At 42.0% G+C, this 16,363-nt stretch overlaps 1 protein-coding gene across 5 annotated transcripts in view; it reads right to left on the bottom strand.

The window, feature by feature from the left end:
* AMBRA1 (autophagy and beclin 1 regulator 1) overlaps nucleotides 1-16,363 on the bottom strand; it is a gene marked incomplete at its 5' end in the record, with an annotated part of 147,650 nt that overhangs the window by 92,355 nt on the left and 38,932 nt on the right. For all 5 annotated transcript variants that reach the window (XM_079707870.1, XM_079707871.1, XM_079707872.1 and 2 more), the window contains 2 exons: nucleotides 5,578-5,678; nucleotides 6,236-6,316. In XM_079707870.1, coding sequence (XP_079563996.1) covers nucleotides 5,578-5,678; nucleotides 6,236-6,316 — 182 coding nt within the window. The remainder of the gene's footprint in view (nucleotides 1-5,577; nucleotides 5,679-6,235; nucleotides 6,317-16,363) is intronic.

The following is a 16,363-nucleotide window of genomic DNA, read 5'->3' as shown; positions in this document are numbered from 1 at the left end:
AAGACCCAACACAGCCAAAAATAAAAACAAACAAATTAATTAATTAATTAAAAAAAAGAAGTTAGTAAAGGAGAAACAGTATTAAAAAAGACATTAGAAATACATAAAACAAACAGCAAAATGGCAGGCAAAAATCTAACTATATTAATAACGTTAAATGTGAATGGACTATACAATCTAATCAAACGGCAGAGATTTTCAGACTAGATAAAAAACAACTATATGCTTTCTATAGGAGACACACTTATATTCTGATATATAAATAGGCTGAAAGTAAAAGGATGGGAAAAGATATATTACACAATCTACATTCATAAAAGAGCTGGAGTAGCTATACTGATATAAGAAAAACTAGACTTAAAGACAATATTACTAGAGAATATAATCTTTAAAAATTGTGAAGCACTATGTTGTACACCTGAAACTTATATAATATTGTACCATCATCTATACCTGAAAAAAAAAAGACAATATTACATGAGATAGAGGAACATTTTATAACAAAAAACTTGATTCATCAGGGAGGCAAAACAATCACAAACATATATGTACCTAACAACAAAGTCCCAAAATATATGAGGCAAAAACTGACAAAACTGAAGGGAGAAATACACAATTCAGGAATAATATTAGAAATTTCAATACTCCATTCTTAATGATGGGTAGAACAACCTGACAGAAAATCAGCAAGGGTATACAAAACTTGAATAACACTATCAACCAAGTAGATCTCCCTGGCATCTACAGAACGCTCCACACGGTGACAAAAGAATATACAATCTTGCCATGCACACAGGTAACATTCTCCAGAACAGACCATATGCTAAGCCATAAAGCAAGTTTCAATAAATTTGTAGTAACTGAAATCATACAAAGTATGTTCTTAGACCACAGTAAAATTAAATAAGAAAGCAACAACAGAAGGAAATTTGTAAAAATTGAAGAACACACTCCTAAACTAATGGCTCAAAGAAGAAATCCTAAGAGAAATTAGGATGACTGGGCACAAAGCCCATGACACTCAACCAGGCCCCAATGACCTGTAGCTAGAAGCAAAAAAATCCTGACACTTCCCATTGATTTTAATCAAAATACTAAATTAAATCCATCAGGATCACATCTGCTGGGAGCAGATGCTCATTAGGATGAAAGTCAAAAAGATTAGACAGAACAGATAACTAATACCCTACATTACCCAGGTCCCTATCCCTCAGCGTTTTTCTTCCAGTAATTACCAGGAAGACGTCAAATGCCAGGGCTTCTCATTTCACTTATATGAGGTCTCAAGCATGCAGAAAAATATTATAGGCTTAAGAACCTTTCGGCAGACACTCCCTACTTGAACTCAGGCAAAACATGGCACAGAAGGCAGAACAGAGTTATTATGAGTCAGGCAGACCTGGTTTAAAGTTCCAGGTCCGCCTCTCACTGCATTATATTGGGCAAGTAATGTAACTTCTCTGAACCTCAGCTTTCTTCCCTACAGAATGGAAACACACCATCTACTTCATAGGGTTGTCATAATGTATGGGAAAGCACTTTGGACTGTACATGGCCCATAGTAGGCAGTCATTAACTTCATTTCCTTCTCTGTTATAGATTGCTATTACTACCCAGAGCTAGAGCTGTCTGCTAAAAAGTCAGCAGGGGGAGCGCCCCAGACTTTTGCGTGTTTCCCCAAAAATATACCGGTAAAGTTGCAGTAGCTTTAAATGTAGTTATACCTCTTTAAGTACAGGTTCAGAATTTGTGCTGCTGAAGAAGGGGCCTGGTGTGGGTTGATGGGTGACTGGAGGCCACCAGGAACCTAAAGAATTGTGGAGAAGACAACAAGATAAGGCGGAAGAGATGAAGATTAACAGACTATCAAAACACTTTTCTGTAGCAGCTTCTGTTTTATATTACTACTTTCAGGCTCTTGTGGGAGGAAGTGGGCAGAATGGATCTTAATTTTCTGCAAATCCATTTTTGTTGATGATTCTGAATGGCTTTGGCTAGGGTCCATTGAAAACTCATTTGCCACTGATAATGCCTCCTAAAACTGCAGGTGTGTATATACTTTGTCCCTCCAGGTCTGCCAAATTTCCATGCTTCACCCCTACAAAAAGCCACTCACCATACAAAGGGTTCCGCCTTATGTTTGGAGCTAAGAACCGAACAGCAAGACTGAGGTAGAACCAACCACCTAAACTTTGAGCTACAGAAGAGCAGGGATCTTTCCTGTCTTATTCACTCTGGTAGCCTACAACAGTGCCTGGCACACAGCTGCGGAACAAATGTCTACTGAATCTAATTGTTCTGAGACCATCACAACCTCATTCCAATCATACAAGAGAAAGTGCCTTTCCAGGAAAACTGGGAGTGCTTACTGCTAAAACACTAATTTGTCTTCACTTCAAAAGCCATTATTACAGCAGCTCTATCTATTACATGATCACAAATAAGTTTAATAAAAAGCAAAACATCTGTGTCCAGGAGGGCATGAAGGCTCGGGGAAAGGCCTGTTATATAATAAGATTTTCCTTAGCAAGCACTACTGGGTCATAAAAAGCTATGTCTAGAAACCACTTAAAATAGAGGAATTAGAACAAATAAGAAAACCCCTGAAGATCAGCCAAGTTCCCTGAGACCTCCTTCCCTCTTCTAGATTAAGGACCTAGAAGAAGAATGCTATTTTGATGCTCTGTCCTTAAAAATAGCCGTGGGGAGGCAGGCAGACTAGGAAACAGAAGTCCCGCTGCCTGGTTCACTTCTGGCTCCTCTACTTCTAGCTGCATCACTCTGGGCAAGTTAGCCTTCTGGGCTTCAGTTCCCACCACTGTTAGATAATAGCACTCATCTCATATGATTACTGTGAGAATGAAATGAAATATGACTAGGAAGAGCACTTAAAACACTCCCTAGCATACAGCAAATGCTCAATGAATGTTAAGCTTTTTTTTGTTGCTGTTATTATTATCATTGGCATTTTCTTAAGAGAAGAAAAAAAGTAACACACAACTGTCAACAGAATCTGGAGGGACATCCAAATGTCTACAAGTGATGAGGGCATTTAAGAAAAGACCAATGGGGTAGATGCAAACTATTACATACAGAATGGATAAACAACAAGGTCCTACTATATAGCACAGGGAACTATATTCAGTATCCTGGGATTAACCATAATGAAAAATAATATAAAAAAGAAAGTATATATGTGTATAACTGAGTCACTTTGCTGTACAGCAGAAATTAATACAACATTGTAAATCAAGTATACTTCAATAAAAAAAAAATGAAAAAAGAAGAAAAGACCAGTGGATACTCTGCAACACGCATCTTGAGAAAATGGGAGAAATGAGTTTAAATGTGAATGGAAACCATCCGCTTATCTAATTCAAGAATGAGCTTAGATTTCCTTCCTCTCAAGGCACTCTACATCTTTTGTTAGAGAACTTTTCTCAGTAGATTTCATGTTTGTAAACTGCCTGCTGGAACATAACCCCCATATTCAAAGGTATCCATAAGTGAAACTGGGTTATTTGGGGTCAGACCTCTGGGCATAAAGTAGGGAAGAAGAAATGGAGGTAAAGAGTTATTAGATCAAAGGAGAGAAAAACAACATACAGCTGTTCCAAAAAAACTAAATGCAAAGGAAATAGAGACTTCCCAGCAGTAGAGGAGCAGGGAGCTGCTGTGTTGGGTGGTAGAGGCAGATGTCTGGAACAAAGAAGGGTGGAGAAGAACTCTGTAGTGCTGTCTGGCAGCAAGTGATTATCTGCCAGTGAGGAGCTTCCACGTGCCATTAGCCAAGCCACACAGAAGCGCCAAGCAAGGAGAGGCACAGAGCCATAGGGTCTGTTTACCGACTAGGGCCCTCCTCAGTCAAGGTTGTCAGGACACCACGGTGCAGTCTACTCCCCCACCAAGTCTGGGCCTATGAAGCCCTGGTGTCCAGTAGAGAGAAACCATTGAGGTTTCTGGGGTTTCTAGGCCTTGACACTGGGTCAAGGATACTGCTACCTAAAGGAAGCCAGGTCCCATGGCCTACCAGCTGCCACACAGCTTGGTCAGAAATCATATTCCCCCAGCCCGACAATGCTACTGCCTCACACCGATCCCTTTCTACCTTTAACCAACACGTGGCCCAGATTTTCCAAAACGTAATGTCATTTGAATTTTTTAAATAAAGATGCTTATTAAAGATACACCAAGAGACTTCCCTGGTGGCACAGTGGTTAAGAATCCGCCTGCCAATGCAGGGGACACAGGTTCAATCCCTGACGATCCCACATGCTGTGGAGCAACTAAGCCCGTGCGCCACAACTACTGAGCCTGTGCTCTAGGGCCCATAAGCCACAACTACTGAGCCCACATGCCACAACTACTGAAGCCCACGCACCGCAATGAAGAGTAGCCCCTGCTCGCTGTAACTAGAGAAAGCCTGCGCACAGCAATGAAGACCCAGCGCAGCCAAAAAAATTAAATAATTTATTTTAAAAAAATACACCAAAATGTGGCTTGATTTTTATAGTTTTTAATGCCTTCACATACATAAATTTACAAGACGGCAGTGGAGGTGGGGGGGAGGGGGGAAAAGAGAAAAACCTTTGTCAGAAAAAAAATAGGTTCTGCTTTGTTTCCTTCTCTAGAGACTGCCCAGAAGCAGCAGCATACACTGGGTCTCGGCCCAGTCACATCACGCATATTAGCCCCAAAACATTGGTCACTAAGTTATTCAGCCACCATAAAACTGCCTCAGCTGGGCTTGTCCAGTCCATTTTCTATTCTGTGGAAATTTCTAAGCCAGCTTCATGGGTCCCTCTCCTCCTCCTTCCTCTGAAGGTTCCACAGGGCCTGGAAACTCCATGTGCTGGCAGCAGCAAAGGGTTGGAGAGGTGTGCTTTCAGTCCTAATTAAATCACAGGATCTGGCTCATGGGTACCTCAACAATAAAATATGAGCAAGGCACCTTCATCATTCAATTTAAAAAGTCTATTTGCTGGACTAAGAAACAAATGGTTTAAATAAATTTTAAAAAAGATGTCTGGGGACCTCCCTGGTGGTGAAGTGGATAAGAATCCGCCTGCCAATGCAGGGGACACGGGTTCGACCCCTGGCCCGGGAAGATCCCACATGCCGTGCAGCAACTAAGCCCACACACCACAACTACTGAGCCCACGTGCCACAACTACTGAAGCCCACATGCCTAGAGCCCGTGCTCCGCAACAAAGAGAAGCCACTGCAATGAGAAGCCCACACACTGCAACAAAGAGTAGCCCCCACTCGCTGCAACTGGAGAAAAGCCTGTGTGCAGCAACAAAGACCCAACGTAGCCAAAAATAGATTGATTAACTAATTAATTAATTAATTAATTAAAAAAGAGATGTCTGAAGGAAGTGGGAATGGGCAAAAGAGGCAGCTTTTCTCAATCTGTAGTTTCCTGCCCTGAAGTAAGGAACCAAGTACAAGACCTTAAAAAAGAGTTTTCAGCCAGATGCCAAGATGCCATCACATCAACATAGGTAAAGGAGGGGAAAGCTTTACACGGCTCCCTCCCCCTTTAAATTTTCAAAATCCAAAGAAACAACTCCTTACCTGCCAGGACCCTGTTAACAGAAGAGTGAGTAGCCAAGCCAGGCTGTCCACGTTCATGAAAAATCCCAGCATAAGGCAAGTACTCAGGCAGCAAGAAACGCCTATAAGATGGGAAGGAAATCCAAAAAAGAGGGGATATATGTATATGCATAGCTGATTCATTTTGCTGTACAGCAGAAACTAATACAACATTGTAAAGCAACTACACTCCAATAAAAATTAATTTTAAAAAAACGCCTATATGAAGGAATCACGCGTTAAAAGCCTACTATAGACTGCCTTAAAACAAAGGAGATATACTATCTACCAACCCTCAACAATCAAAGATAAGGGATCCACTAAGCCTAGGAATCCACAGAAACCTAGAGCAGAGTAAAATTCCTTTCACACATTTGTATCTTCTTCCAATCTTTCTTCTAAAGTTCGCTGGGGCTTCTATTCCTGAACAGGATGCTCCCAATGCCATTTTTCTATGTCTTTTCATTGTGGTTAATCATTTCCTGTCAAGTCTTTAGGTGGCAGGGCTGGACTGTAGGCTCACTAGGAAATAATTCCAGATATGGACAATCCACACCAGAAAGTAGGTTTAAAAATCCCAGGCTCTCATAAAGCCTCCCTCAGAAAAGTCTCTCATAAAAGTTGACTATCCAGTTCTTACCTTGGGACAAAGCGTCCAAGTGAAGGTGCAGACATCCGGGCATTTCGTGGAGCTCGGTGCCTGGATCTGTCACCATTGTCCCTGGAGAAAACAAAAAGACTACACCTAAGAGAGTCACTAAAGCAGAAACAGACACCAGCCCAAAAGACAGACATCCCGCAAACTAAATTCCTACACTTAGGTGAAGGTCCCAGAGAAATGAGTCATCTGGTTGCTTACTAATTTGGGTGGCACATTAATATACTACGTTTCTGGAGTACCTCAATTAAAATATTTATGAGCATTTACTAACAGTTCAGTAAGAAGGAAGATTTTTCTTGAAATAATGTGGTCTCTGAACTCTGCAGCATCTGAAATTGAAGCCAAGTTTAGATCTTCTAAAAGAATTTAGAATGGATGTGTATATAAATGTCTTTTTCTAGACTGAAAGATAGAGAAAATATCGCTTCGGGGGATCTTGAAGGAAGAAGAATTCTCCCATCAAGTTCATTCAACATATGGTTATCTTTAAAACTGTTTAGGTCCTTGGTGTGGAAAAATCATGGATATGTGAAAGAAAAACAACACAAGAAAAAGACTAGGCAGTCCTTTCTTTTAGAGACTGAAAAATTAACAATGATGAAGATTATTAGACAATGCAATCCTAAGCTCGGTCATTTGATTAAAAAGAAAAAAGTCTACTATTTTCTTTATGGTCTGTTAAAGTAATGGTAATAAACACCATTTATTAAATATCTACTAAGTCCTAATACAAAGGTTATTAATATGTTACTCCATTTAATCTTTCAAGTTTCCCAGTAAGTCTCATTAGATCTGTTTCACAGATAAGGAAACTAAGGACCAGAGAGGCAAATGCCCAAGGTCACACAACTAGTAAGTGGTTGACACAAGATTCAAGGAAGATCCATCTGACTCTGAAGCCCTTGCTCTTTCCACTACACTTCACTGCTTCCTACAAGAGAAGACAGAAACTTCACGTGGCTTAGTTTCCAATGCATCAAAGGAACAATAAGCCAAAGGGCACTGGCTGGATAGAGCAGTTAATTAGCTGCTTAACCAACTCCACAAAAGAAATGAACCTCTTGAGAGCTTGATTTGGGGTATTTTCGAAATTCTTCCTTTGGATTATCTTCAACTTAATGAGATAATCTTCAAACTGGCACTGTAACCAAAGTTAAGACAACACTTTGGCCTTCAAGTGTACTACTGGGACCCCTACAAACCAGAAATGAAAGCCCAGGAAGGTTGTTTTTTTTTTTGTTTTTTTGTTTTTTTATTTTTTGCTGTACACGGGCCTCTCACTGCTGTGGCCTCTCCCGTTGCAGAGCACAGGCTCCGGACGCACAGGCTCCGCGGCCATGGCTCGCGGGCCCAGCCGCTCCGCGGCATGTGGGATCTTCCGGGATCGGGGCACGAACCTGTGTCCCCTGCATCGGCAGGCGGACTCTCAACCACTGCGCCACCAGGGAAGCCCCCCAGGAAGGTTTTTATATCTTGGTGGAACTGGATGCTGAGCATTTAGAGACAAATCAATATCAGGGATATTGGAAGCTGATCCATTAAAAGTCAGTACTTGGTTTTTATTTTCCCAGAAGAGAAAGCGTATTACTGTTTTCTTTAATGTATCATATTCCTTTGACTTGAAACTCTACAGATGAAGGGAGAGGCAAGGAAAGAGAGATAAGACCATATGGAAAGTGAAAAGGGGATTATAAAGAACAACGAGATCAGAAGTTCCTGACCAGCAGACTGCAGCTCTGGGGAGCCCACAAATTATTATAAGGAGTAGCCGAATATCAAACAAATAAGACAGCTCCCAAATTAAGTAATTATTATTTTTCAAGTATATGTAGATTCAAGTTGTGATCAAAGTACCAACTCGGTTAAAAGTACAAGTGAATTCATGACAGCTTTTCGTAACAGTATATTTTACTTACGGATGGGCACTAAAAGTACAACTAATTATCATGAGAGAAGTTAGAACACATACTGAAGTTAAGAACGGTCCTAAGGGGGGGGGAAGGGTCCTAAGCCTCAAAAAGGTTGAAAATTAAGTTATAGAAAGAAGCATCATGGGACAAATCCAATTACTTTATTCTACAGCTAAGAAAGAGCTGGCCTTCCCAGAACCACGTTGTGGAGCTGACAATTTACTTCTGAACAAGGGCCAAAGAGCCCTCTCTCTCTGGACAATAAACAGTATTCTATCTGGCATTAGCAGAGTTGAAGAGCAGGGAAGGAGAGGGGTGTACAGGAGACAGTACTGATCAGCAGTTGCCAGAATCAAACATGACACAGGGCTTCCCTGGTGGCGCAGTGGTTGACAGTCCGCCTGCTGATGCAGGGGACACGGGTTCGTGCCCCGGTCCGGGACGATCCCACATGCCGCGGAGCGGCTGGGCCCGTGAGCCATGGCCGCTGAGCCTGCGCGTCCGGAGCCTGTGCTCCGCAACGGGAGAGGTCACAGCAGTGAGAGGCCTGCATACCGCAAAAAACAAACAAACAAACAAAAAAACATGACACAGAGCTGGGTGAAAGGACATATGAAGATAACTTAGAAAAATGGACAAATGCCAGGGCTGGGAGAAAATGTGGCTCCTATGACATATTTCACAAGCCTCTTTTAATTGTTATTAAAATCTAAAAACAATTAACTTCTTTCTGATTCAATTTCTCCTTCCGCGTAAAAAAAAAAAAAGGGAGGAGGAAGGGCAAAACATGGTCAGAGATAATGGCTTTATGTTATTTAGAGATTACCGGAAGATTTTATATATATATATAATATATATATATATATATATATATATATATATATATATGAAAATCAGCTGGCTCAGATACAAGCAGTCTCAGACTGATGGTTACATTAGGCACCGCAAAAGAGGCAATAATATTAAGTGAGTGGAGATGTATCTGCTGCTCCTCAGCTTAACATCTTGACTAATGATGGGGAAGTAGGAGTTAAACAGCATCTCAATAAAATGTAGAGAAGACTTCCAATTGAAAGTGTTGAGCACACTAGCAAAGAAGGAGAAATGACAGAATTGTACACAGAACAATTAGTAAAATGTGAAATGTGGTGAACACGCAAATGAGATGCTGCCTATGGGAGAAAAAAACACAGGCATCTAGGAGAAAATAGCCTAGAACAGCTCAAACATTTCCTGACCAGGAAAAACTTAAAACATGAATGGGTAAGGTGGCAAAGGCCAGAATGTCCAACCACAGGACAAGTTAAGCAAGTAGAGGGCAAAAGCCCCAGGTTTTAATGCTGACACACAAAAATCCCTGACTAAAAGCATGGCTCTAAATAAATTAGAGGTGAAAAGAGCAACTAATGACTCTAGCTTCTATAGTCTAGAAAGAAGGGAAAATTCAAAATAAGGAGCTGAGATGGGGAAACAAACTTCAATGCAAAGGATATCTGCAAGGGCGGGGTCGGGGTAGAAGTGAGGGGAGAGGAAGAGTGGTTAAGAGTTTCAAGAAAAGGAAAAAAAAAGAGTTTCAAGAAAAGGGCAAAGAAATTAAAAGTACTTAAAATAATGTTCAATTGAGAAAACTACACAGACTCTGACACTCACTTCAGTGCTGATACAAGACCAACATGGAGCAAGCCTCCACGAGATGAAGAAGGCAAATTTAGGCAGAGACTAAAGATTAGAAGATGCCTGCCAGATGAACAGTGGGAGAAAGGCAGACCCAGAGAGACAGTTTACCTTAGGAATAATGGAGGGTGCTAAATACTGGGCCTAACATAACATAGCCCATGCCCTTTTCAAGGGGGGTACTTAAAAAAAAAACAAAAACAAAAACAGTGAAGGCCAGAGTATGCAACCACGCTGGTACCACTCCCCTATCACTGGAGGACTCTTTCTCACCAGAATACTTTTCAGGGAAACACCAGAGAAATCCTCATCAATTTCATCAGCCAGAAGCTGCCTTTAAGCCAGCAGGATAGAAGCTGGCTGAGTTATTAATGGCCTTCCCAGTTGTTGAACTCTGTGCATCTCTGATTAACTCTCAGAAGGCTATTTGGGAAGGAGAGGGGGGAAAAAATAAGACTTTCTCATAAAAGATTTTGTAAGGAAAAAACACCCCTCAAACAAGCATCCAAGACAAGTGCCAAATACAAGAAAATGCATCTATGGAACAAGGGAGAAACACAGCAGCTACTCTTGCTAAATGCCTGGGATTAATTGCCTCAGAGAGAGGCTGTAACTTAAAGGAATGTAAAATACACCTACAGACTGCTGTCTGAGTCCTAACCAGACAGTCAGGCTGCCATTACTACTCAGTGACAAACAGCTCTGATTTGGGCCTTTGTAAATGAAGCTCTGGCAGCACAAAGCTCAAAAGGCCATTGTCTTCTTGACAATACACAGTTGACTGTGCTGAAAATTAGACCATTAAAATAATACTTGTTTCCCTGTGCTCTTCGGTTTCTACTCAATCTCCAGACAATAGAAGGCCTAGCTGGTGTTCCTGTCCTTGGATGGCACAGTGATCTTGGCCAAGTCCTTTCTTTACTCGAGTGCTATTAGTAAGGCACTAGACTCTACTTCGAAGGACTGTGCACGCATGTCGGGGCTAGATTTCTGGGAGGAAGGCACAGGCCCAGCTGACATCATTCATAGGGGATATCTAATAGCATGGAACTTCAGAGCCTTAATTTTTCTCCAAGGAATAGTAATATAACAGATAATTACCACTTACAAATTCCTCTCCTTTCTTTTTCTTTTCTTTTTTATTTTAATGTTTGTTTGGTTGCATTGGGTCTTTGTTGCTGCGTGCGGGCTTTCTCTAGCTGCGGCGAGTGGGGGCTACTCTTTGCTGCGGTGCGCGGGCTTCTCATTGCCATGGCTTCTCTTGTTGCAGAGCACGGGCTCTAGGCACACGGGCTTCAGTAGCTATGGTACGTGGGCTCAGTAGTTGTGGCTCACGGGCTCTAGAGCGCAGGCTCAGTAGTTGTGGTGCATGGGCTTAGTTGCTCCGTGGCATGTGGGATCTTCCCGGGCTAGGGCTTGAACCCATTTCCCCTGCATTGGCAGGCGGATTCTTAACCACTGCGCCACCGCCACCGGGGAAGTCCTCTCCTTTCTTGTTCTACCTTTAATTTCATCTGCATGTATTATGCAAATCCATATTCCTATTGTGCATTTTATGTTAAAAAATAAATACATATCTCTAAGTGATAGTTATCCTCCTTTCCCCCTCTTCCCTCACAGCTGTTTAATTCTTTAAATCCAGATATATTCCATTTTCTTTCTCTTCTCCTAGCATTCCTCATAATAAATATTCATATGTATTTTAGTTGCCCAGAAAGAATACTAATTTTAAAGCTGCCAAGCAATATTATATATTTCTAAGCAATAGGCTCAAAATCCTCAGGAAAGAGCTGGAATTCAGGTAGGCATATATTTTATAAATCTATTGGGGCTCCACAGGTACCAGATATCCTATTCCTAATCCTCAGGAAGTCTCTCCACTTTTCTGAAACTTTTCATTATTCTACCTCTGCTGAGTACAAGGGAAATCCTTCTAAGATAGTTAATTAGCTCCAACAAAGATCCAAGAGCTTTAGGGCTAAAATAAACTTCAGAGATTATCTAATCTAATTTTACAAGGTCAGACATTGAGGCCTAGGGTAGGAGAGGGACTTGCCAAAGATCAAATGGCATATCACAGGCTCAGCCAAAACTGGAACGTGGGGCTATTCCCTAGACAATAGTTGTCAGGCTCTGGGGACCAGTGGGCACTAACAAGAGATCCCAGTTCCAATCACAGCTGTTCTGGGAGTCACTTGCTACTTTATAAACTTAGTTCAAAATCAGTTCCAGTAAGAGTAAAAAAGGACTCCAGCAACATTTTATTTGGAGAAGTAGGAAGTGAGGCAGCTGAGCTCTCACACAGCTCATCTCCCCAGGAACATTCACAAGCAGGCCCCACTCTTACAAAACACCAAGGCCTCTTATGTCCAATACTTAACATTCAGTCCTCATATGTCCTCATATGTATTTTGCCCACTGTTTTCTAACTGGTTTTCCTGCATCCATATATTTGCCACCTGCCTAACAACCGCTGTCAGAATTCGCTGCCTAAAACACATGTTGAATAATGGCTGTCCCTAGACAAAAACAAGGTCAAAACTTATCAGCCAGGCACTCCAGGCCCTCCACAGTCCATGTCTTTCCAATCTTATCGCTCAAAGTACAAATACTCCATTGCCCTAACCACAGATGTATGCAGGGTCTCCGAACAAACCCTGTAAATCTTCTGTGTCTGGGCTTTTGCTTAAGCTACTCCTTTGTCTAGACTCTCCTTCCCTACTTCCATCCTCCACGTCAATTCGTCGAAGTCCTATGGGGTCTTCACACCTAGCTGAAACCCATGAAGCCTTCTCACATCTCCCCAAGTACTCTCTCCCTTCATACAATGCTGTCCTGTACTTTAGGGGTACCTTATTACAGTCTATCTTATAAGATATTGTGTAAAAATCCGATGTTATTCCATAGCTTAAAACTCTTCAGTGACTCCCTCTCACCTGCAGGGTAAAGTTCTCCTCCTTTGCAAGGCACAAAAAACTCCCCAAGATCTGGTGCCACGCTAACTCTCGGGGCTCATCTCCTGCTGTAGCTTGGACTTTACAACCTGACCATACCTGTCAACAAGGGAATTCCTGACATGCTCCATGCTGTTTCATGTTTCTATGACTATGCATTTATTTGCCTTTCTTCTAAGTATATCTGGAGAAAAGTCCTATTTTAAGACTTTCTCTTTTATAAACCCACGCTGTAAAAAACAGTCAACCACCACAAACATCAATTAAATGAAATTATTTAAAACTCTGGTAAAAAGGAAGTGAATGGTTTCTTATCTCATCTCACTTTAAGAACTACTTCTATACAGTACCACCACTCAATAACTGTAGCTGGTTGCCTGATCCTTGACTGCTTTGGCAGGTTCCAGTCTGTAGAGAGAATAGTCACTTTACAGCGTGTTCCCTTATAGTTTCTCTTGCACTTCTAATATCAAAGAGATTATGGTCTGTAAGTCCAAGGAAGAGACAAAGGCAACCCCGTTTCAGAATGAAGTACGCGACTTCTCGCTCTGAAGATCTGCCCCTGCCCTTTCTCGGCTCTAAGTAACATATCTGTTATTAGTAGTCACTGACTCCCATAGGAGTCCTGGAAATTTGGGGCACAGAAGAGAGAGCAGGGGCAAACACTACCAAGGACATGTGGCTTCACTCTCCTGAAATTTCTAGCCATGAGAACCTGACACAAGTATATGAGTCTCACAAAGCTGTCAGGATTTCACCTATAGACAGATAAGAGTAACATCATCGGGTTTCTAACATATTGTCTTTGTGTGACTCAGTTAAATTTCAGTAGTGGCAAAAGGGCCGATGAAGAGTATTAAATTCTGAACTATAAAGGCGAGTAACTTCTATGCCACACCCAATCAGATGGCAGAACTGAGTGACAGCCTTCAGAACTGTCCTCAGCTACATTATATACCAAGAAGACCTTTTAATGACTTCCTTGCTAGAAGGTGTCTAGCAAGGGGACCATGAAAGCCTTCTGGTTGAGGCTCCTCCGCACATGTGTATGTGGTACTGCTAGAACATATCATGCCAAACTAAGAAACCAGAACCCATCTTGGGCAACCAGAAATGACTGTCATTCATTTCACAATGAAACGGTTTTGCATATTTGGTCACAACGTGGATTTCTGGGTAAAAGGAACCCAAATACAACGAGATAAATTAGAAGAGTTAATAAAATAAGTAGAACTGACTTCAAGACACTTCATCTGAAAGACTAGGCTGAAAGACTAGAATTCTCACTGAGATATTTTCCCCAAGTACAGACCGGTGTCACAACTGTGAATGAAGGACTTGTTCTCTCTGTGCTGGCAACAAGTTTTAAGAAGTTGAGGGACTTCCCTGGTGGTCCAGTGGTTGAGAATCTGCCTTCCAATGCAGGGGACACGGGTTCGATCCCTGGTCGGGGAACTAAGATCCGCAACTAGGCCCGCACGTTCTGGAGCCCACGCACCACAACGAGAGAGCCCGCACGCTGCAACTGCTAAGCCCATGCACTCTAAGAGCCCACGCACCACAACTAGAGAAAAGCCTGCATGCTGCAACAAAGAGCCTGCGCACTGCAAAGGAAGATCCCGTGTGCCGCAAATAAGACCTGATGCAGCCAAATAAATAATTAAAAAAAAAAGAAGTTGAATATAATTACGCAGTGTTGGAGATATTTGTGACTGGTCTAATCTGAAGCTTCTCCAGTTCTGACTGTCATTAGCTCAGGGTATCCTTGCCTTGGAAGGCAAAGCAGGTAAAAAAAAGAGGCAAGAAGATGAACTGGAGATGATTCTAGGATTATAATTACATTTAGAGTAACAGATAAAATGAGGAGGAGGGTGAGGGTAGCTTGAACAATAGTCATAAAGTCACAGGTACCACCTCTTTTGCAGGCCTTAGAAACTACGGGAACACAGCACTCAACCTGGGCTTCATAAAAGCCTCCCTCCCTCTTTCCAAAGGGATGGTGAAAATAAAAATGTGAGTTTTCCTTATGCTTATTTGCTGTCTACATTCTAGCAGGTAGTCTGAGCTCAGAAGGAGGCAGACAGCAGGGTCAGGGGCAGCCACACCTTTACCCTGCTTGTGAACATCTTTATGCAAAGACATGCTGAGGGCTTCAGGACAGACCTCCTGACAGCAGGTTTCTGGATGTCCTGTGCATTTTGATAAACACAGGGACCCTGCAGTCTCAATCCTTGCCACAGACAGAGACAAATGACAGGAGAAGATGCCTGCCTGGGAAGATTGTCACTAATCCAGACCACAAAAGAACAGAAAGTTTAACCTGATGTTGACCAACCTTCAAACCTATCTTCCCTAGCGATAAATCTAGATAGTCTTGTTCCACAGCAAGCTCATGGAGCAAGGGCTCAAATATGGCTGGACATCATTTTTAAAGGTTTTTAAATCTGCAGGACACTAAAGTCAGACACTAAACATGCTTGCTCCTGATCTCTAATCTCAGACATGTCTGACTTTGGTCAAGTCTCTGTATCCTTATTTTAAAAAACACAATGAAATGAACAACTATCTCATTGAGTTATTATAAGGAGTAAACAAGATTTTAAAAGATATATGTATATTAGTATATTTATATATACTACAAATGTTGTGTATGTTATAAATTAGTATACATGAAAAATATGATAGCTGATACCTTCCATTCAATGGATGATGAAAGAGAACCAAAAAAGATGGGATCTGCGTAATGTCTCCCTTTTGTTTTCTGAGGTCCCTATACACCTGGATGGGACAAGCTAGAGAATGGCAAAATGATCTATGACTTAGCAAATGGAAGGAGAGTAAAGAGGTCGGAGTGGGGCGGCAAAGGCAAGACCATGCTGTGTTGTGAAGGTGAGGAAACCCAGGAGAACAGTCTCTCTTAATGGTACCCTATGTGTTAGGATTCCAGGCCATATCTAACTTAATCTGCTTCTCTGTACTTGAAAGAACTATAAAGTATGACTGTATAAGCCTGTAACTTTCTTTCTAGTTATCAAAGCTGAGGAAAAGGATTGGGGCAGAGAAATTAAAATGGGCTGGTACATTCCCTAATTTCTCACTTTCTCTCCCCTCAGAGTACCTAGAAATTAAGAGAAGAGGCACAACCACAAGCAGCCCTCGGTTTACAGCAGGGGGAGGAGGGCGGGGAAAGAGACAGAGAAAGAATGAACAGACGGTAACTCAGTATCAACCAGCCAGCAACATCCTTTACTAGAAGACCTGGACTGCTAATATTGAGGTGACTAATCCACAGCTGCTATTAAAAACAAGATTATAGTCTGCTTCAGCCCCACAAGAAAGGCAAACACCAAGGGGAGGGACTTTCGGAGGGGCTTCAGAGAAACCAGCCCGTTGTTACTAACCAGGGAGCAATACAGTGGTAAGTCAGAGCATGAAAGGTGAAGAGGGTGATGTAAATTCAGGCTGCGCTGAAGCCAGGCGGAGGCGAGAGCAGAAGTGGGCTGTGGGGAGCACAGGGAGGAGGCAGTCTGACACAGGAAAATCAAGGGGGAAGGAAGGGGAAAGGGAGG

Source organism: Hyperoodon ampullatus, assembly GCF_949752795.1.
Source record: "Hyperoodon ampullatus genome assembly, chromosome: 7".
Classification (NCBI taxonomy): domain Eukaryota; kingdom Metazoa; phylum Chordata; class Mammalia; order Artiodactyla; family Ziphiidae; genus Hyperoodon; species Hyperoodon ampullatus.
The sequence above is the reverse complement of the archived record's forward strand: the minus strand, read 5'-3'. Positions and strand labels throughout refer to the sequence as shown.